The 22,963-nt window shown below is 37.3% G+C and overlaps 1 protein-coding gene across 1 annotated transcript in view; it reads right to left on the bottom strand.

Annotated features, from left to right (window-relative positions):
• The window catches only part of LOC111159349 (alkaline ceramidase 3-like), a gene marked incomplete at its 3' end in the record, with an annotated part of 121,594 nt that overhangs the window by 18,681 nt on the left and 79,950 nt on the right, over positions 1-22,963 (bottom strand). Inside the window, exon 2 of the mRNA XM_022521746.1 lies at positions 7,114-7,166. Coding sequence (XP_022377454.1) covers positions 7,114-7,166 — 53 coding nt within the window. The remainder of the gene's footprint in view (positions 1-7,113; positions 7,167-22,963) is intronic.

The raw sequence follows: 22,963 nt of genomic DNA, 5'->3' as shown, positions 1-22,963 counted from the left end.
GGGACTTGATCCCAGGACCTGGAGATCATGACCTGAGCTGAAGGCAGAGGCTTAACCCACTGAGCCACCCAGGCACCGGACTTTAAGGATATTTTATGGGTAGGTGGGAGTTATTATAATTTTGAGCCACAGATTACAAACTTTGTAACAAAGGAAAAGAAGTGAGGCAAAATGTACTTCCTTCTAGTATTTCTTCTATTGCTTATAAAATTAATTATCACATTACATAAAGTTTTCTCTTTATAACATTTTCCCATTTCAAAAGTCTTCAAAATATTTTATTTATTTACTTTTTAAATGTACCAGAGATCATGCTTCCTTTATTTTATTCTATTTTTTTAAGTAAGCTTTATGCCCAGTGTGGGGCTTGAACTCAAAATCCTGAGATCAAGAGTCACATGCTCTACTGACTATGCCAGCCAGGTGTCCCTGAAATATTATTTTAAATGGCAACAGTACATTTCAAAGATATATCATAGTATATATTAACAATCTCCCTTTTGTTAAGCATTTAGATCATTTAAAAACCTTTATTATGTGTAACACTCTCACCTGTATAACATACTTGTAAAACATCTTTTCCCTGTTTCTGATTACTTTTTAAGAAGGTATTCCTAGGAGTGCAATTGCTGGAGTCGAAGAACATGTATATTGTTTTTTTATTAAAAAAATAATTGAAACAATTTCAAGGTACAAAAAAGTTTGAAAGACAATACAAGGATCTTTTTTTTAACCTCTGAACTGTTTGAGTAAATTGCCGACATGAAGTTTCATTACTCCTAAGTACTCTAGTGCATGTTTCCTACAAAGATACTCACTTGGATTATATGCCTTGACCAAATGGAATTTATCACAGGAATGCAAGGTTGGTTCAACATATGAGACCCAGTGTACTAGACCATACGAATATAATAAAGGAGAAAAACAACCTGGTCATTTCAAGAGATTCAGGGAAAAAATATCTGAAAATTCCAACATCTTTTCTTGATAAAAACACTCAACAAACTAGGAATAGAAGGGAACTTCCTCAGACTTAAAAAGGGCATCCATACAAAACTCCAGCTGATACTGTAATTAATGGTGAAAAACTAAAAGCATTTTTCCTAAGATCAGGAACAAAACAAGGATATCTGGTCTCTCCACTTCCATTCAACAGTGTACTGAAAGTTCTATTCAGGGCAACTAGGCAAGAAAAATAAGTAAAAGGCATCCAATTGGTAAGGAAGACATAAAATGATCCCTACTTGCATATGACATGATTGTGTACACAGAAAGCCCTAACAAATCCACATATGCACACACACAAAACTACTATAGGTAAAAAAGTTCAGCAAAGTTGCAGGATACAATAACAATATGCAAAAATCATTGTTATTTCTATAAATTAGGCATGAGAAAGCAAAATAATGAAATTAAGAAAATTTCATTTACAATACCATCAAAAACTGTAATACTTATGAATACACTTAACAAGTCAAGATTTGCACACAAACTATAAAACATCATTGAAAGAAACAAGAGACTTAATAAATGGGAAGATATCCTATGTTCATGGATTGAAAGACAATACTGAAGATAGCAATACTACTCATAAAGTTACAAATTAGCAAAAAAATCATCTAACTTAAGTTTTAAAATATTTTTATTACCAAAATAATGTTTATTGTAGATCATATGCAAAATAAAAGTAAATACAAAGAAAAAAAATAAAGATAGCAATACTCTCCAAAGTGCTCTATGGATTCAATGGAATCCCTTTCAATCCCAGCAAATTTTTGCAAAAATTGAAAAGCTGATCCTAAAATTCACATGGAAATGCCTAAACAATTTTTTTTTTTAAAGGAGCAAATCTGGAGGTCTCACAGATCCCAATTTCAAAACTTACTACAAATCTACAGTAATCAAGGCTGTGTGGTACTAGTACAGGTCAATGGAACAGAACTGAGAGTTTAACTGAGAATCAAGAAATAAATTCATACACTTATGATTGCTTGACAATCATAGACAGGGGTGCCAACACAACTGAACGGGTAAAGAACATTCTTTTCAATGAATGATTATGGGGTAACTGGATATCCACATGCAAAAGAATGAAGTTAGACCCAGACCCCATATCACATTAAAAAAATTATTTAAAATGGATTAAAGAATCAGGAGAACAAATACTGTTAAAAAGTCCATACTATTGGGGCACCTGGGTGGCTCAGTGGGTTAAGCCTCTGCCTTCGGCTCGGGTCATGATCTCAGGGTCCTGGGATCGAGCCCCGCATCAGGCTCCCTGCTAAGCAGGGAGCCTGCTTCCCTTCCTCTCTCTCTCTCTGCCTGCCTCTCTGCCTACTCATGATCTCTGTCAAATAAATAAATAAAATCTTAAAAAAAAAAAAAAAGTCCATACTACCTATAGCGATCTATAGATTTAATGGAATCCCTACCAAAATATCAACAGCATTTTTCACAGAACTAGAACAAATAATCCTTAAGTTTGTATGGAACCACAAAAGACCTTGAATAGCCAAAGCCATCTTGGGGAAAAAAAAAAAAAGAAAGAACAAAACTAGAGATATCTTAAACCCAGATTTCAAGATATACTACACAAAGAGACAGTAATCAAAACAGTATGGTAGGGGCGCCTGGGTGGCTCAGTGGGTTAAGCCACTGCCTTCGGCTCAGGTCGTGATCTCAGAGTCCTGGGATCGAGCCCCGCATCGGGCTCTCTGCTTGGCAGGGAGCCTGCTTCCTCCTCTCTATCTCTGCCTGCCTCTCTGCCTGCTTGTGATCTCTCTGTCAAATAAATAAATAAAATCTTTAAAAACAAAAAACAAAAAACAGTATGGTATTGGCAAGAAAAAAAAAATAGACCCATAGATCAGTGGAACAGAATAGACAGCCCAGAAATAAATTCATGATTATCTGGTTGATTAATCTATGACAAAGGAGACAAGAATATGCAATGGCAGAAAGACAACCTCTTCAACAAATGGTGCTGGGAAAACTGGACAGCTACATGCAAAAGAACAAAACTAGATCACTTTCTATACCATACACAAAAATAAACTCAAAATGGATTAAAGACCTAAATATGAGACCTGAAACCATAAAAATCCTAAAAGAGAGCACAAGCAGTATCAGCCCACAGCAACTTTTCTAGATATGTCTCCTAAGGCAAGGAAAACAAAAGCAAATAACTATAAATAAATAATAACTAAAATACTATTGGGACTATATCAAAACTAAAAGCTTCTGCTTAGCAAAGGAAACAACCAACAAAACTAAAAGATAACCTATTGAATGGGAGAAGATATTTGCAAATGATATGCCTAGTAACAGGTTAGTATCCAAAGTGCATAAAGAACTTACACAACTCAACACCAAAAAAATTCCAAGTAAAAAATGGGCATAGGATATGAACAGACATTTCTCCAAAGAAAACATACAGATGGCTAACAAACATAAAAAGTGTTCAACATCACTCATCATCAGGGAAATGCAAATCAAAACCACAATGCAGTATCACCTCAGACCTGTCGGAATGGCTAAATTTAAGAACACAGGAAACAACGGATATTGGCAAGGATGTGGAGAAAAAGGAAAAAGGAGAAAAAAATGCAAACTGTACAGCCACTGTGGAAAACAGTACGGAGGTTCCTCAAAAAAGTTAAAACAGAATTGCCATGTGATCCAGTAGTTCAACTACTGGGTATTTACCCAAAGAAAATGAAAACATTAATTTGAAAAGATACATGCACCACTATGTCTACCACAGCATTATTTACAATAACCAAGATACGAAGCAACCCAAGTGTTCATCCACAGATGAATGGATAAATAAGATGTGGTATATATGTACAATGGAATATTAAGTCAGTCATAAAAAGAACGAAACATTGCCACTTGCAGCAACACAGATGGATCTAAAGGGTATAATGTTAAATGAAATATATCAAAGAAATGTAAATATCATGATTTTACTCAAATGTAGAATTTAAGAAACAAAACAAAGAAATAAAGAGACAAAAAAAGACTCTTAAATATGGAAAACAATAGGTGGTTGCCAGAGGGAGAAGAGTGGGTAGATGGGTGAAATAGATGAAGGGGATTAAGAATACACTTATCATGATAAACAACGAATAATATATAGATTTGTTCAATCACTATAGACCTGAAACTGATATAATATTTTATGCTAATTATACTGGAATTAAAAAAAAAATAGACCAAAGACCTAAATATAAGAGCTAAAACTATAAAGGTCTTAGAAGAAAACATATGGGGCGTCTGGGTGGCTCAGTTGATTAAGCAACTGTCTTCAGCTCAGGTCATGATCCCGGGGTCCTCCTATTGAGTCCTGTGTCCCTGCTCAGCGGAAAGCCTGCTTCTCCCTCTCCCTTTGCCTGCTACTCCCCCTCTTGTGTTCTCTCTCTCTCCCTCTTTCTGTTGAATAAATAAATAAAACCTTAAAAAAAGAGAGAAGAAAATATAGGTATAAACCTTCATGATCTTGGATTAAGCAATGGTTTCTTAGATATGATATCACAAGCACAAGCAACCTGGGGTGCCTAGGTGGCTCAGTTGGTTAAGCATCCAACTCTTGATTTTGGCTCAGGTCATGATCTCAGGGTCATGAGATCGAGCCTAGTGCAGAGCCCACTTAAGATTCTTTCTCTCCCTCCCCCTGCACACTCTCTCCCTAAAAAACCAAAACCAAAACAAAACAAAAAAACCACACAAGCAACCTAAGAAAAAACAGATAAAATGGATTTCAACAAAATCAAAAAAACTTTTTTGCTTCAAAGGATGTTATTAAGAAAATGAAAAAAAGCCCAAAATGGAAGAAAATTGAAAACTATGTATTCAGTAAGGGTCTAGTCCCCAAAATATATAAAGTACTCTTACAACTCAATGATTAAAAAGGCAAATTACCCAATTTAAAAATGGGAGAAGGATCTGAACAGACATTTCTTCCATGAAGATTACAAATGGGCAATAAGCACATGAAAAATGTTCAACATCACTGGTCACTAGGGAAATATAAATCAGAACCACAATGAGATATCACTTCATATCCAGCAAGATGGCTATAATCTAAAAGAAGGACAATCACCAGTACTGGCAAGGATATCAAGAAAATTACTTTTGAAAAAACTTTTCACTTTTGAAAATTTTGAAAAATTTTGAAATTTTGAAAAAATTTGCCACTTTGAAAAACAGTCTGGTAGCTCCTCAAAAGGTAAAATGCAAAACAAAACTTTTTTTAACTTAAAAAAATGTTAAATGCAGAATTACCATGTGACCTAGCAATTCCACTTCTAATAAATATATATCTGAAATAACTGAAAACATATATCCACACAAAAACTTGCACACCGGGGCGCCTGGGTGGCTCAGTGGGTTAAGCCGCTGCCTTCGGCTCAGGTCATGATCTCAGGGTCCTGGGATCGAGTCCCGCATCGGGCTCTTTGCTCAGCAGGGAGCCTGCTTCCCTCTCTCTCTCTCTGGCTGCCTTTCTGTCTACTTGTGATCTCTGTCAAAAAAAAAAAAAAAAAAAAAAAAAAAAAAAAAAAAAAAAAAAAAAACTTGCACACCAATGTTCACAGAAGCATTATGCATAAAAGCCAAAGAGTGGAAACAACCCAAAGTCCATTAATTGGTAAATGAATAAACCAAATTGGTATATCTATGTAATGGAATATTATTTAGCCTAAGTCAAAGACGCCAGACATAAAAGGTCATTGCTATGAAATGTCCAGAACAGGCAAATCCACGAGACAGAGAGTAGTTTAGTAGTTGTCAGAGGCAAGGTGGAAGGAGTAATGAGTAATGAGGAGGGAGAGCTAATGGGCATGAGGTTTCTCTTTGGGGTGATGAAAATGTTCTGTAATTAGATAATGGTGATAGCCTCACAATTTTGTAAGTGTACTTAAAACAATTAACTTACATACTTTAAAATGGTTAATTTTATGGCATATGAATTAAATCTTTAAAAAAATATATTCATCTACATAGCCACAATACTACCAACAAAACCAGGATATTAACACTGATTTACTACTACCATATAATCCTCAGACTTCATTTAAGTTTTTCTAAGCATCCCAATAATACCATAAATGTAAGCATACACACACACACACAACCATCCAGTCCAAAATCACACATTCTATTTAGTTGTCATGTCTTTTTGGTCTCCTTCAATCTTAAACAGTTCTCTAGTATTTTATTATTTATTATAAATATGTGTTGAATATCAGAATCATTCCTAAGAATTCCTATACATTTAAATAACTATAATTAATAATTCACACATCCTTCTGGAATAGCACTGTCCAATTAGTAACTACCAGCTTTATATGGCTACTGAGCAACTGGAAATAAACCTAATTTAAATTGAGATATACACCTTATTTCAAGACATGAAACATTTCAGTAATAAATTTTTATACTGATTACATGTTGAAATAATATTTGAATATACTGGGTTAAATAAAATATATTATTACAATTAATTTCACCTATTTCTTTTCAACATGGCCTTCCTTAATGTGGTTACCAAAAAATTTTAAATTACATATATACTGGACAGTGGTGTTCTATGAGTTTCTGGGTTAGCAATAGGGAATAAAGAGGTCAAAAGACTGAGAACTAGATATGTATGGCCTCCAAGAGTAAGGACAGTAAATAAAAATCCTTGCATAGCTCTAAAACTTTGCTAGCTAAAGGAACCATCCATTCAAATGGATGCCATAAAAGAGACACGAGGAAATACAGGCATCAAAGAATATATTATCTTAGTGAACTTTCTTTTTAAATGTCTCCAGGGGGTCCCTACTCCCTAATCCTGTGCTAACATTATACATATGTTTGCACAGAGGAGGTCAAAAGCTATAGTGCTCTCACTTGTTTTCTCCATGGGCAACTAACTTATTTGCTCCCTCTTTATTCCACTTAGTCAATTTCAATCCTCTGGCCTCAAGTAAAAGCTCCAGAGATGTAATCCCTTTTTTCCCTTCAGTCTCTTATCTCAATAGCACCCTCTGGTAATGTAATGTTTCCTCAAATCCTAAGTGTCTCTGGATGAAGAGAAATAACCATTTAGTTAATTTTGTCATTACTGACCTGCATTTCATATTTCAGAGTCATGTGGAAGCACCAGGATCCCATTCCTACCACTGAAATTAAAACAAACAAATAAAAAAAAGACGATTAGCATAAAATTCTTTGGGGCTGGCCAGAGTTATGTGAGAAGATAGTAAGACAATGCAAAGCACTGTATTTTAAGAACAAAGTTTATAAAATCTATGGCAGGATACAGCAGACTCTGAGTAAGTTCTATAATTGATGAAATTTTGGTATAGGAAAAAAAAACAAGTACAGTATAAATTCTCATAAATTCCCTCCACTAAGTGGATTCACTGGATTAAACAGCATTTTCCATTCTTTCTGTAAAATATACTACCTGATACTCAGGATAAGCTTTTTTTAATTTTAACAGAGACAGAAGTTTGTTGACTACACTGCAAGGGAGTGGTGGACAGGACAGCAAAGGAGAGACTGTCTGCCTCTCACGATAAGCTTTACAGCTTCAATATTACAGGATGATGATTATAGCTAGTTAGCTACTCTAGTACTTTTATCCAAATAGCTGAATTGTATATACTTACTAAGAGCCAGACAGTTATGTTTGTTCCCAAACCTGTTAATGCCACTGCATTTAGTTATCAGAAATATGATTGCAAAAAGTGAGTTCTTGTTTCTACAAAAACTATTTAAAATGCTTAAAACAGACTCAATAAAAGAGAGTTGCTAATAAATACTGCTATTGAATTAACTGTGGGTAAGATACCTGTTAGAGAAAAAAATAGTAAAAATCTAAAGATTCCATATTTAGGTCTCCAAGTTCTTCCCAAGTGCCTCTATTTTAAATAAGCTTTCATTTTAGGGTTTTTAAAAACTTCTATTTTTTAATGCAAGAAAAGCTAAGTAAAACTATAATTAGGATCCCAAGACCACGTCATATGTCAAATAATTGTCAAAGATTATACAACTATGTTTTAATAAAATAAAAATTTATGGTAGGTATATACATAATTTTATAATAATTCTGTTTTGAATTTTTAAAAATTAGTGCTCGCTTCGGCAGCACATACACTAAAATTGAATTTTTAAAAATTAGCTAACCAAGTATCGGTCCCTATTACACCTAGCAAAAAGGGGTCCACATTAAGTTCAATTCAACAAACATTTACTGAGTACCTCCTATTTGCCAAATTCAGTTACAGTACAAAGATAAGATCATTTGCCTTAATGAAGCATACAGTCTAATGGAAGAGACAGGCAGAGAAGACGCCAGTAGGTAGAGATATGATAAAGAGATACACAGAGTACCATGGGAACACAGTAGAGGGCACTTATGAAAGACAAAGAAAAAAAACCACGGGAGTTAGCCTTAAGGATATATAAGAGTTGGCCCAATAAACATGGTAAATGGAGGTGTCACCAAATAATTTGTACTCTTACTTTAAAAAAATATTTCAATTAATTAATTAATTAATTATGAGAACATACACATGCAACACCAGTAGGGGGTGGAGCAGAGGAGGAAGAGGGAGAGAATCTCAAGCAGACTCCAAGGTAAGTGTGGAGTCTGGGACAGGCTTGATCCCATCACCCGAATATCATGACCTAAGCCAGAACCAAGAATTGGACACTTAACTGACTGAGCCACCCATGTGTCCCTTGTTACTTTTTTTTTTTTAAAGATTTACTTATTTGAGAGAGAGAGAGAGAGAGAGAGCACAATCAGAAGGGTCAGAGGAAGAGGGAGAAAACCTCAAGACTCCAAGCTGAGCACAGAGTCCAACAGAGGGCCTGATCTCACAACCCTGAGATCATGACCTGAGCAGAAACCAAGAGTGTTCCATTACTCCAGCTTCAAAAAAAAAAAAACAAACACTAAATATATTATCACATTATTTTTGCTGTTTAACATGAGATGACAGAAGTAAACAGTTACTGCACTCATTTTACTAAAGAAATGAGGAAGCAGGGGTAGGTGGCTCAGTCAGTTAAGCATCTGCCTTCAGCTCAGGTCATGATTCCAAGGTCCTGGGATTGAGCCCCACATTGGGCTCACTGCACTTCTCCTTTTCCCTCTGCCCCTGCTTGTGTTCTCTCTCTTGCTCATTCTCCCTCAAATAAATAAAATCTTTAAAAAAAAAAAAAAAAGAAAGAAAGAAAAAGAAAAAAAAGAGGAAGCAGAACGGTTGATGTCTTTTTTCCAAAGGAGATATTAGAAAGTGCAAAGGTGGATAAATTAATGCAAGGGAGGGGGAGCCCACAAACTCTGTGAGTTAAAAGTCACATAATATACTATGAAATAAAAAAAAATTAAAATGCAGTGTAATGACTACTCATTCTGAAAAGTAGACTGGCCACTTAATTGTGTTCTACTCAAGAACTGTTTTGGTACAAACCTTTTCAAATATTCTCTTGTACTTTTTATTATATATCATTAAAAGCCTGACTTTCAGGGTGCCTGGGTGGCTCAGTGGGTTAAAGCCTCTGCCTGCGGCTCAGGTCATGATCCCAGGGTCCTAGGATCGAGCCCCACATCGGGCTCTCTGCTCAGCAGAGAGCATGCTTCCTCCTTTCTCTCTGCCTGCCTCTCTATTTGCGATCTCTATTTGTCAAATAAATAAATAAAATCTTAAAAAAAAAGTATTTATAAAAAAAAAAAGGCTGACTTTCAGAGCTCTCTACAATTTACTTCAACAATCTACTTAAGAATGCAAAGAAATGTAATAGAAGAGCATCATCTTTCTCTACTCAGTGTTTTCTCACTTTAAAGTAAGCCAACGATTTTTGCTAAAATTTATCAGCTTTGGGGCGCCTGGGTGGCTCAGTGGGTTAAGCCGCTGCCTTCGGCTCAGGTCATGATCCCAGGTCCTGGGTTCAAGCCCCACATCGGGCTTTCTGCTCAGCAGGGAGCCTGCTTCCTCCTCTCTCTCTGCCTGCCTCTCTGCCTACTTGTGATTTCTCTCTGTCAAATAAATAAATAAAATCTTTAAAAAAAAATAAAATAAAATAAAAAAATAAAATTTATCAGCTTTATTGAGATAATTCACATACTATAAAATTAATTTAAGGTGTGCAATTCAATTGTTCTTAAATGTTCAGACTGTGCAACCATCATCATTATCTAATTTTAGAACAGTTTCATCATCCCAAAGAGAAATCTCATACCTATTTGTAGTCACTCCCTATTTCTCTTCAAACCTAGACAACCACTAATGTATTTTCTGTCTCTATAGATTTGCCTGTTCTGGACTTTCCATATAAATAGAATCATACAATATGCAATCTTTTCTGTCCGGTTTCTTTCACTCAGCATATTTTCAAGGCTCATTCATATTATAGCATATATCAATAATTACCTTTAGAAGGTAATTGGTGGGGGGGGTGCCTGAGTGGCTCAGATGGTTAGGCATCTGCCTTGGGCTCAGGTCATGATCCCAGGGTCCTGGGATGGAGCCCCACATCATGCTCCCTGCTTGGCAGGGAGTCTGCTTCTACCTCTCTTTCTCCCCATTGTTCCCCCTGCTTGTGCTCTCTCACTCTGTCAAATAAATAAATAAAATCTTTTAAAAAAACAACAACAACAACAACAACGAAGGTAATTAGATTTAGATGAGGTCATGAAGGTGGGGCCCCATGATGGGATGAATGTCCTTAGAAGACCAGGAAAAGATAGGACCACACTCTCAATCTTCCTGCGTGAGTCATGAGAGGCCATGTGAAGACATGGAGAAGGCAGCTGCAAGCCAACATCTCACCAGGAACCAAATCAGCCAGTACCTTAATGCTGGACTTTCCAGACTCCAGAACTGTGGGAGATAAATGACTGTTGTTCAAGCCACCCAAGCTATGGTATTCTGTTATGGCAGCTCAAGCTAGTATAGACATCTAGGTTTTTTCCCACATTTTGACTATTTTGAATAACACTTCTATGAACATTCACATACAAGTTTTTGTGCAAACTTGGTTTCGTATCTCTTGGGCATATATACCTAGGAGTGGAATTTGTGGGTCATATGTTAACTCTGTGTTTAGGATTCTAAAGAAATGCCGAAGTGTTTTTCAAAAGCAGCTGTATCATTTTACACTCCCATGAGCAATATATGAATTCCTCCACATCCTTCCAATACTTGTTATTGGCTGTCTTTCTGATTATAGCCATCTTAATGTATTGAAGTGGTATTCACTGTGGTTCTGATTAGCATTTCCCTAATGATGGCTGCATGCCCCTCTCTTTTTTTCTTGTAGAATGTTCTATATTATAGATTTGCCTATATTTTAATGGTTTTTTGAAAAGCAGTTTTAGGTTCACAGCAAAATTGAGGTACAAATATTTTCCATACAAACCCTACCTCCTCACATGCACAGCCTCCCTCACTATCAAGATCCCTTACCACAATGGTACATTTGTTACAACTGACCCACCTACATTGGTATATCATTATCACCCAAAGTCCACAGCTTACATTTTATGGTTCACTACTGGATATGGACAAATTTATAATGACTTGTATTCACCATTACACAGAATAGTTTCATTACCCTAAATTCTCTTTGCTTTGCCATTTCATCTTTTTTTTTTTTCAAGATTTTATTTATTTATTTGACAGACAGAGATCACAAGTAGGCAGAGAGGCAGGCAGAGAGAGAGGCGGGGGAAGCAGGCTTCCTGCTGAGCAGAGAGCCCAATGCGGGGCTCGATCCCAAGACCCTGGGATCATGACCTGAGCCGAAAGCAGAGGCTTTAACCCACTGAGCCACCCAGGCGCCCCTCCATCTCTCTTTCTATCTGAACCCTGGCAACCACTGATCTTTTTACTGTCTCCATAGTTCTGCCTTTTGCAGAATATTATATATGTGTATATATATACAGTATGTAGCTTTTTCAGTTAGCAATAAGTACTCTTTCTCTTAGTAATAGGCATTTAAGGTTCCTTCTTGTCTTTTCATTGCTTGATACTTCACTTCTTTATAGCACTGAATAAATATTTCATTATCTAAAGGTCCAACAGTTTACCTATTCACTTACCTACTAAGGGACATCTAAGTTGCTTCCAAGCACAGCCTTGTAAATAAAGCTGCTATAAACACCTGAGTGCAGGTATTTCTGTGAAGATAAGCTTTCAACCCTTTAGGTAAATACCAAGAAGTGTGACTGCTGAATCATATGGTGAGAGCATAGTTAATTTTGTAAAAAACTGTCAAGCTGTCTTCCAAAGTGGCTATACCATTTTGCATTCCCACCACTAATGCTGCTACACAACCCCATTTCCTTTTGAGCAAATATTTACTGGGCTCTCAACAACATTCCAAGCATTTCCTCTGGGATAAATGAGTGAACAAGAATCCTGTCCTCAGAACTTTAAGCCATTAAAAATATGAAAGTGGCCTTTTCAGAATTTGGGAGTCTATACACAGGGGCTATAACCCCATGTGGGGAGTCAGAAGAGGGCTACCGTGAGAAGTAACAAATAAGATAGGGCTTGAAGAGTAAACTGGAGTTAAGCAAGTAAAAGGGTTTTTTTTTTTAAACAAATGAGATCATTCTATGTAGAAGCATCCTGCAGATGTAAAGGCAAGGTAGTGCATTAAAAAAACTGAAAGACCTTGGCTTACACCATGAACAATGCTGAAATAGGGATGCAGTTAGTGAATAGACTGGTAAGATCTGTAGGCAGTAGACTGAGAAGAGGTTTTATTTTTTATTTTTTTTTTTAAAGATTTTATTTATTTATTTAACAGAGATCACAAGTAGGCAGAGAGGCAGGCAGGGGGGCGGGGAAGCAGGCTCCCTGCAGAGCAGAGAGCCCGATGAGGGGCTCGATTACAGGACCCCGGGATCATGACCCGAGCCGAAGGGAGAGGCTTTAACCCACTGAAGCCACCCGGGCGCCCCAATTGAGAAGAGCTTTTAAAGTCACATTTAAATCTGATTCAGAGGGCACCTGGGTGGCTCAGTGGGTTAAAGCCTCTGCCTTCAGCTTGGGTCATGATCTTGGGGTCCTGGGATCGAGCCCTCCCTCGGGCTCTCTGCTCAGCAGGGAGCCTGCTTTCCCCCCTCTCTCTCTCTGCCTACTTGTGATTTCTCTGTCAAATAAATAAATAAAATCTTTAAAAAAAAATCAGATTCAGATTTGGACTTTATCCTAAAGACTAAGTTGTTAATAGCCTATACAAATATACCCAAATGTATGTATACACACATATACACATGCATACATACAGGGACTAATTAGTTTTGCATTTTCAAAAATATTGCTGTAACTACAATACAGGAAAATGTCTAAAGGAGTGGTCTCTCAACTTGATAAAAACAAAAAAATTTTTAGCAATCCCATATATGATATTTATTTGTAAACTGTATATACATATTTTTTAAAACACATAAAATAGAAATTTAGATGAGGTAAAAAAGAGGTAACATATATTCAAACAGAAGTTACAAAGTTTTCTTGGTATACTTCAATGGTTCATTTTCCTTACTACTTGGGCTATGAGCATTCTACTTGGCAACCACTAGTTTAAATGATAAAGACTAAACTTGCAAGGCATACATGGAGCTTCATAATCTGGTTCCACTCATTTCTTTTATTGCAACTTGTAGTTCAGTCACACCTGACTGCTTACCTGACTGGTTTCTTACCTCACACTATCAACTTCTAGTCTTCTCTGCCTTTGCTGGTCTTGTGATTACCCTCTCCTTTCAGCCTAGAATAGTTACACCCTGCCATCAATCCTATAATCTATGTCTCTGCTTATTGAAATGTTATACAACTTTGGGGCACATGGCTGGCTCAGTTGGAAGAGCACAAGACTACTGATCTTGAGGTAGTAAATTTGAGCCCCACAATGAGTGTAGAGATTACTAAACAAAACAAAACAAGCCTTTAAAAAATGAAATCTCACACAATTTCTAGACCCAATTAATTTTTGTTCATTCCTATTAGCTTCTTCTTTTGAAACAATTTCAAACTTCAGAAATGTTTAAAGAATAATAAACTGCTGTGTATTTCTACTCAAAATCACCATCTCTCTCTTTTTTTTTAAAGATTTTATTTATTTATTTATTTGACAGAGAAGGAGTACAAGCAGGTGGAGTAGCAGGCAGAGGGAGAGGGAGAAGCTGAGCAGGGAGCCCAATGTGGGGCTCGATCCCATGACTGAGATCATGACCTGAGCCAAGGAGAGACATTTAACTGACAGAGCCACCCAGGTGCCCCAGAATCACCATTTCTAACATTTTGATATCTATATCCACATATATGTGTGTGTATATAGAAATGTGTGTATATATATAATTATTTTTATGAACCATGAGTACATTGGATATCCTTAATACTTCGGTCAGGGTATATCCCTTATCTATTTTAAATGTCACCTCCTAAGCCAAATCTTCCTCTGCTTCCTCCTCATTATGATAACCATTCTAGGCATATAAGAAGTAGTGTTTGGCTAGGCCAGTAGTTACTAGACTTGGAGAACTCTATTTTACCTAGAGGCCCCTGTTCTAGAAACTCCTGATTCAGTGCATACTCTGGTATCTGTATTTTAAAGGCTTGTCAATGATTTTCCTGAGCATCAAAAGCCAAAGATAACTACTAAATTCTAAAATTCATAAAGGCATGGTCCAGGTCTCTACAGTTCATTGAATCTCCAGAACCGGGGCGCCTGGGTGGCTCAGTCATCAAGGGTCTTGGGATCAAGTCCCACAACAGACTCCCTGCTCAGCAGGAAGCCTGCTTCTCCCTCTCCCACTCACCTGCTTGTGTCCCCTCTCTTGCCGTGTCTCTCTCTGTCAAATAAATAAAAATCTTTAAAAATAAAAAAACCAACAGAGAATCTCCAGAACCTAGCATAGCGCTGAAAATATAAAAAACACTTATTAAGTACTTGCTAACTGGTTGGTTTTTTTTTCCTTCCTCCTCAATGATCCAGCACTTCCCATCAGAGTATGTATATTGGTAGTAGAGGGTGGTAAGGAATGTCCCTGAATTAAGAAAATAATATGAGAAATGAGTCCAAAGAGGAAAAAAATGTTATTTGGGTAGAATGTGGACAATAAGAACAGATAGGCTTACCTCACAAGGTGATATCTGAGATAGAACTTAAGAGAGATCTGCAGACAGATAAGGTGAGAAGAACATGCAAGTGGAGAACATATGTATAGTTTGAGTAGAGGTATGGAGACGTGGATAATATTTAGGAACAAGCATTTCATTCAATAGGACTAGAGTGAGTATCAGAGAGGAAGAGAAAATAAGGCAGAAAAGTGAGGTGGTAGCATATATACTGTTTTTTAGTTTGTACCTGTAAAACCAGTGCCAGGTATGGTACTATATATACCCTACCTCCAAACATTTCAAAAGATCTACAAGGTAGTCCCACATTATTATTCCTATTGTTGTACAGAGAAAAGAAAGTGATGTTTGGAAACATCAAATAGCTAGTAAGTGGCAGAGCTCAGAATAGAAACAAAGTCTGTCTGCCCTAAAGCCTTTCCTTGTGTCACACCTACTCCTAGAAGCAATTAAGAGAAATATCAGAATTTTGATAAAGTTGTAGGGCAGCATGTGTCCAAGGGAACAGAACTTTTACTCAGGAAAAAATGCACGGTGTCCCATACCACCTGTGAAGTTACTAAGGAGAAATCTAGGCGAGAGAAAATACAGGTTCTCAATTAGAACGACGACAACAAAAATGGAAAGAAAGAGTGTTCTAGAGATCACAAAGATAGAACCTAAAGACGTGGCTAATGAAGGAATGTGGGAATTCTGAGAGGAGGAGGAAGGGGACTAGTCAAGAATGAAACTGTGGTTTTGCAACCAGAATCTAAGGAAATCTGTGGCAAAGGAAACAAGGGCAGGAGGTGGTTTGCAAAGGGAAGGAGAAAAATAAACTAGGATGCCCAAAAGCATGCCTCTAATGTGAGCCAGATGGGAAACTCAGCTACATACCGACATTTCACAAGAAATCAAAACAAAGTTTTGATTTGATTTCAGGAAGCATTTTGATCACCTTGCCTCTAATCACTGCTTAACCCAGGTGCTCTCCAGATACATTAAAATATTGGAAAGAAAATAACAGGTGCTTGGCTGGCTCAGTTGGTAGAGCATGATACTCCTGACCTCGGAGTTGTGAATTCAAGCCCCACGCTGGGTGTAGAGATTACTTCAAATATACATAACAGGAAATGAGACAAGAGGATTAACAGTGATAACTGAGTCTCTTAAAATATTTCATCGTACTGACTATACCCAGATTCGGGGGGAAACTATGATGTACTTATGTGCTTTAATGGGGAAAAAGGGAATAAAAACCCTTCTAGCTATAAATCTCAATATGTCACAAAAGCAAAAGAACAATTTTTAAAGCCCCACCAAAATTAGTTTATTAATTACATAGTTTATTTTACTAAAGACTTTATTTATGAATATGGATTTTTTAGGTTTTTTTTTATTTTTTTTAAAGATTTTATTTTATTTATTTATTTATTTATTTATTTGAGAGAGAGAGGGAGAGAGTGAAAGAGCACCAGCAGGGGGAGCAGTAGAGGGAGAGGGAGAAGCAGGTTCCACGCCAAACAGGGAGCCCAACGTGGGACTGGATCCTAGCACCCTAGGATCATGACCTGAGCAGAAGGTAGACGCTTAACCATCTGAACCACCCAGGCACCCTTAATATATATTTTTTTAAAGATTGTATTACTTATTTGGCAGAGAGAGAGTGAGTACAAGTAGCGTAGCAGGGAAAGAGAGAGGGAGAAGCAGACTCCCCACTGAGCAGAAAGTATGATGCAGGGCTTTATCCCAGGACCCTGGGATCATGACCTGAGCCAAAGGCAGATGCTTAGCAGACTGAGCCACCCAGGCACCCCTATGAATTTGAATCTTAAAATGAAAAATAAGTTTGTCATTTAAGGCTGTACATAAAACTGTCTTGACAAGATATAGGTATCTAGAAATTATTCCCTAGAGACTATTGTTTCTGGTGTATAAACTTTAATAAGTCAAGGCTGATCCAAAACTTAAGAAGGGATTATTTTGTGGTAAGAATATGAATCAAGACAGAATTAGAGGCACCAAATAAAATCCTTTCAAAAGCCAGATGTGGAAATATAAGGCACATATATAAGACTCAAATTTATTTTCATTAGATAAGAAATGAGGGCAAGGTATGATTTTAGGTTATTATTCAATTCAGGAAAAGAAAGGAAAAAATATTCTGCAGATGTTCAGTATTATCTTTTTCTCAACAAAACATCTTTTCTATGATTTTGAGAAGGCTATCAAAAGAAAAATGTCCAAATCAGTTTCGGAATCTGTTTTTTTCTTTTTAAATTCTGAATCACAAAGGTGGTAAAAAACAAATTTAGTGTAAGCATATTCTCCCAACCACAATGCTCTCTAAAACCTGATCAAAAAAGTCAATTAATGTTCCCTTAAGATTAAAGTATATGGCTAGTTCACTTAGAGTTTAGGTCTGTTAGAGATACTGGTATGTCAGGAAGAGGGTAAGACTGGAACTCGTAATGACTAGGGGGTGAAGCCCCAGTTCTGGTCAATAGGCAATCTTAAATCCACATGTCTGACCTTCAGTTCTCACCTATAAAATGTAACATAATATTCTCCTCTCTTTCAATACTATGAGACTATATGTGACTATAATGTGCTTTTTAAGAAAAGTATCAGAATTTTACAGATTAAATTCCAAAATAAATATTAAGTCTAAATAAATCTATATTAATCTATATAGCCACCCGAGTGGATCAGTTGGTTAAGCAACCACCACTTTACTAAGCGACCAACCTGCATCAGGCTACATGCTGTGTGTGGAGACCACTTAAAATTCTCTCTCCCTCTCCCTCTTTCCCTACCCCCACCGTCTCCCCTCTCTCTTTGAATGAATGAATGAATGAGTAAAAGTCTATATTTAGTCTAAATCTTTAGCCTAAGATAATCCTCTGGCTCTGTGTGAACACTGAATATTCTCATTTTTATCTATCAGTATTCTGTATTGCCATCACCTCAGGACCAACACTCTCGTTCCTTCCCCAAAGCAGGATGTCTCCTTCTAGCAAAGGCCAACTGGGCTCCTGTGCTCAAGGATATCATCTGTCCTCCTAAATCTTCAATTTATGCTCACCTTTCTCTCCTGCATCATTAATGTCTACTTCTCTAATGGATTGTTCACATACTTGCTAATATCTCCAAAAACCACCCTTCTGCCCCATTACCTACACCTCTTCACTTTCCTGAGTTTTCAAAAGAACTACCTCTACTTCATCACCTCTCTTTCCCATCTATTCCTCAAACCCATTCACACCATAACAGTCTTACTCAATCTCTAAGTGGCATTTAGTAACTGAAACACTTTCCTACCTAATTTTCCATTATGCCCTATTCTCCTGGTTTTCTTATCTCCTGATTACTTCTTCCTAGGTTCCTTTTTTGGCTTCTTCTACCCTTAAAGTCTAAATCAGGGGCTGTAAATTCAAATGTCCAGAGAGGCATTTGAGTAAAATAACTAAGTGAAGAATAAGGGAACAGTAGAGATTGTGGTCAACTATACAGACCATTCTAAAGAGAATAGCTTGGACTGATTGTTCTCTATGTAGAAATACAGGCTCAGTGATGTTGCATCTTCTAATTATTCAGAGAAGGCAAAGACAGGGATTTTTCTTTTCTTTCCTTTCCTTTCCTTTTCTTTCTTGAGAAGGCAAAGACAGGGATTTTCCTTCCTTCCTTCCATCCTTCCTCCCTTCTTTCCTTTTTCTTCCCTCCCTCCTTCCTTTCTGATTTTATTTACTTGAGAGAGAGAGAGAGAATGTGACAGAGAGCATGAGTGGGGGGCGGGCAGAGGGAGAGGGAGATGCAGAATCCCCAACCCCAGGCCCTGCTGAGTAGGGAGTCCCATATGGGGCTCAATCCCAGGACCCCGGTATCACGACCGGAGCCTAAGGCACATACTCGACCGACTGGGCCACCCAAGCACCACAAAGATCTGGATTTATATGGGAATTCTCTCAATTTTCAAATACAGGCAACTAATTTTAAAATGGTTAAATTTTTAAGTTTTTTTAAAAAGATTTTATTTATTTATTTGACAGAGATAAAGCAAGAGAGGGAACACAAGCAGGGGCAGTGGGAGAGGGAGAACTAGGCTCCCTGCCGAGCAAGAAGCCTGACGTGGAGCTCAATCCCAGGACCCCAGGATCATGACCTGAGCTGAAGGCAGACACTTAACAACTAAGCCACCCTAGTGCTCCTAAAATGGTTAAATTTTAAATAGGGGCCAATTAAGATGTCCGCATGCCAGATTCTACCTTTGGGTGACAAACTTGATAAAATTTATATTCATCTTTGGCCATCTTCCCTTCCTACATTCATTCCCTGAGTGATCTCATCAGTTCCCACAGCTTTAAATAACAACTTAAGGACAATGGGGCCTAAAGCCCCCTCTGAACTCCAATCTCACACATTTTAACACCTTCATTTAATGTCTCACAGGCATTTCAAACTCACCATAATAAAAACAGAATTCTAGATCATCTCTCTACATACTTGCTCAAACTAGAAACCTAGAGTCATCTGAAAATCTTCAACTCCCACATTTAACACATTAATAAGCCCTACAGGCCCTATATCCAAAATATGTCCTGAATCATCTACTTCTCTCCAGCCTCCACTGTCCTAGTCTAAACCACTATCACCTCTCACTTACACCACTACAACAGTCTTAACTGGGTTCCCAGCTTGCATTCTTCTTCTCCACAAAGCAGTCACGGGGATCTTTTAAAAACATAAATAAAATTGTGTCACATTCCTGCTAAAAACCCTCTTAGCTTTTAGAATAAAATCCAGACTCTTTACTCTGGCCCTGCATGATGTGGCCTCTGCCTAAATTTCTCCAACCTCATATTCTGATACTTTCTCTCTTAACTACTAAAGAACATTAGGAAAAAGTCAGAAAGTAAACATATAATTACAATATGGTATATTAAATGGTATAAATATGGCATATTCAGTAATTACTCTGAATGTAAATGGGCTAAATGCCCCAATCAAAAGACACAAGGTATCAGAAATTAGATAAAAAAGCAAGACCCATGGATATGCCATCTGCAATAGACTCATTTTAGACCCCAAAACACCGCCCGATTACACAACCTAACCTTACACCTAAAGGTACTGGACACAGAATAGCAAATAAAGCCTAAACCCATCAAGGGAAGAGAAATAATAAGGATTAGAGCAAAATCAACGGATTAATGTGAGGGGGTGGAAAACCATTTATCATGCTAATGAACATCAAAAGAAAGCTGGGGTGGTAATCCTTTTTCAGATAAATTAGATTTTAAACCAAAGACTGTTTTAATGAGAGATGAGGAAGGACACAATATCATAATTAAATGGTCTATCCCACAAGAAGATCTAACAATTGTAAATATTTATGTCCCTAACAAGGGAGCAGCCAATTATACAAGCCAATTAATAACAAAATTAAAGAAACACATAGATAGTAATCACAAGAACAGTAGGGGACTTTAGCACCCCACTCACTGCTTTGGAAAGATCGTCTAAGCAGAAGATCAATAAGGAAACAAGGGCTCTGTATGACACACTGGACCAGATGGACATCACAGGTATATTCAGACGATTCCATCGTAAAGCAACAGAATGCATATTCTTCTCTAGTGCACATAGAATATTCTCCAGAAGAGATCACATCCTGGGTCACAAAACAGGTCTCAACCAGTACCATAAGACTGGGATCATTCCCTGCATATTTTCAGACCACAATGCTTTAAAACTTGAACTCAATCACAAGAGGAAAGTTGTTAAGAACTCAAATACATGGACATTAAGGAGCATCCTGCTAAAGAATGAATGGGTCAAACAGGAAATAAAATTCATGGAAACAAATAAAAATGAAAACACAACTGTTCAAAACCTTTGGGATGCAGCAAAGGTGATGCTAAGAGGGAAGTATGTAGCAATATAAGCCTTTCTCAAGAAATAAAAAAGGTCTTGGGGCGCCTGGGTGGCTCAGCGGGTTAAGCCTCTGCCTTCAGCTCAGGTCATGGTCTCAGAGTCCTGGGATCGAGCCCCACGTCTGGCTCTCTGCTTGGCGGGGAGCCTGCTTCCTCCTCTCTCTCTGCCTGCCTCTATGCCTACTTGTGATCTCTCTCTCTGTGTCAAATAAATAAATAAAATCTTAAAAAAAAAAAAAAAAAAGAAGTTAAGAAAGGTCTCAAATACACAACCTAACCTTACACCTAAAGGTACTGGAGACAGAATAGCAAATAAAGCCTAAACCCATCAAGGGAAGAGAAATAATAAGGATTAGAGCAAAATCAACAGAGGAGTGAGAGAAAAAAAAAGAACAATAGAATAGATCAACTAAATTAGGATCTGGTTCTTTGAAAGAATTAATAAGGAGCTCCTGTGTGCCTCAGATGGTTAAGCATCTGCCTTCAGCTCAGGTCATGATCTCCAGGTCCTGGGATTGAGTCCCATGTCAGGCTCCCAGCCTGGCAGGGATTCTGCTTCTCCCTCTCCCTCTGCTTCTCCCCCTGCTTGTGCTCTCTGTCTCTCTCTCTCTAGTGAATAAATAAAATCTTAAAAACAGAAAAAAGAATTTGAAAGAATTAATAAGACTGATAAACCCCTGGTCAGACTTAACAAAAAGAAAAGAGAAAGGATCCAAATTAATAAAATCATGAATGAAAGAGGAGAGATCACAACCAACACCAAAGAAATACAAAAAAATTTTAAAAACATATTATGAGCAACTATATGTCAACAAATTAGGCAGTGTGGAAGATATGGATGCGTTCATTCCCAGAGATGTATAACTACCAAAACTGAAACAGGAGGAAATAGAAAACCTGAACAGACCCATAAACAGTAAGGAAATTGAAGTCTCCCAACAAAGACTCCAGGGCCAGATGGCTTCCCACAGTAATTCTGCCAAATATTTAAAGAAAAACTAATACCTCTTCTTCTGAGACTGTTTCAAAAAATAGAAATGGAAGAAAAACTTCCACACTCTTTCTATGAGGCCAGCATCACCTTGATCCCAAAACCAGACAAAGACTCTACCAAAAAGGAAGGAGAATTACAGACCAATATCCCTGATGAACATGGATGCGAAAGTTCTCACCAAAATACTAGCCAATAGGATCCAACAGTACATTAAGAACCATATGAACTTCTAAATAGATGTAGAAAAAACACTGACAAAGTAAAGCATCCTTTCTTGATTACAACTCTTCATAGTGTAGGGATAGAGGGAACATAACTCAATATCATGAAAGCCATACACAAAAAGCCCACAGCAAGCATCATTCTCAATGGGGACAAACTAAGAGTTCTTCCCCTGAGGTCAGGAACATGGCAGAGATGTCCATTTCCACCACTGCTGTTCAACACAGTATTAGAAGTCCTAGCCTCAGCAATCAGACAACAAAAAGAAATAAAAAGTATCTGAACTGGCAAAGAAGTCAAACTCTCACTCTTTGCAGATGACATGATACTCCATGTCGAAAACCCAAAAGATTCCATCCCAAAATTGCTAGAACTCATATGGGCATTTAGCAAAATGGCAGGATAGAAAATCAATGTACAGAAATCAGCTGTATTTCTGTACACTAACAATCAGACAGAAGGAAGAGAAATTAGGAAGTCGATCCCATTTACAATTGGACCAAAAACCATAAGATACCTAGGAATAATACCAACCAAGGAGGCAAAGAAATCTGTACTCAGAAAACTATAAAATACTCATTAAAGAAATTGAGGAAGACACAAAGAAATGGAAAAATGTTCTATGCTACCTAGAGCAATCTACACATTCAATGCAATCCCTATCAAAATACCATCAACTTTTTTCA

The sequence above is a fragment of the Enhydra lutris genome, unplaced genomic scaffold (assembly GCF_002288905.1).
Source record: "Enhydra lutris kenyoni isolate GAN:26980312 unplaced genomic scaffold, ASM228890v2 scaffoldscaffold68, whole genome shotgun sequence".
NCBI classification, from domain to species: domain Eukaryota; kingdom Metazoa; phylum Chordata; class Mammalia; order Carnivora; family Mustelidae; genus Enhydra; species Enhydra lutris.
The sequence above is the reverse complement of the archived record's forward strand: the minus strand, read 5'-3'. Positions and strand labels throughout refer to the sequence as shown.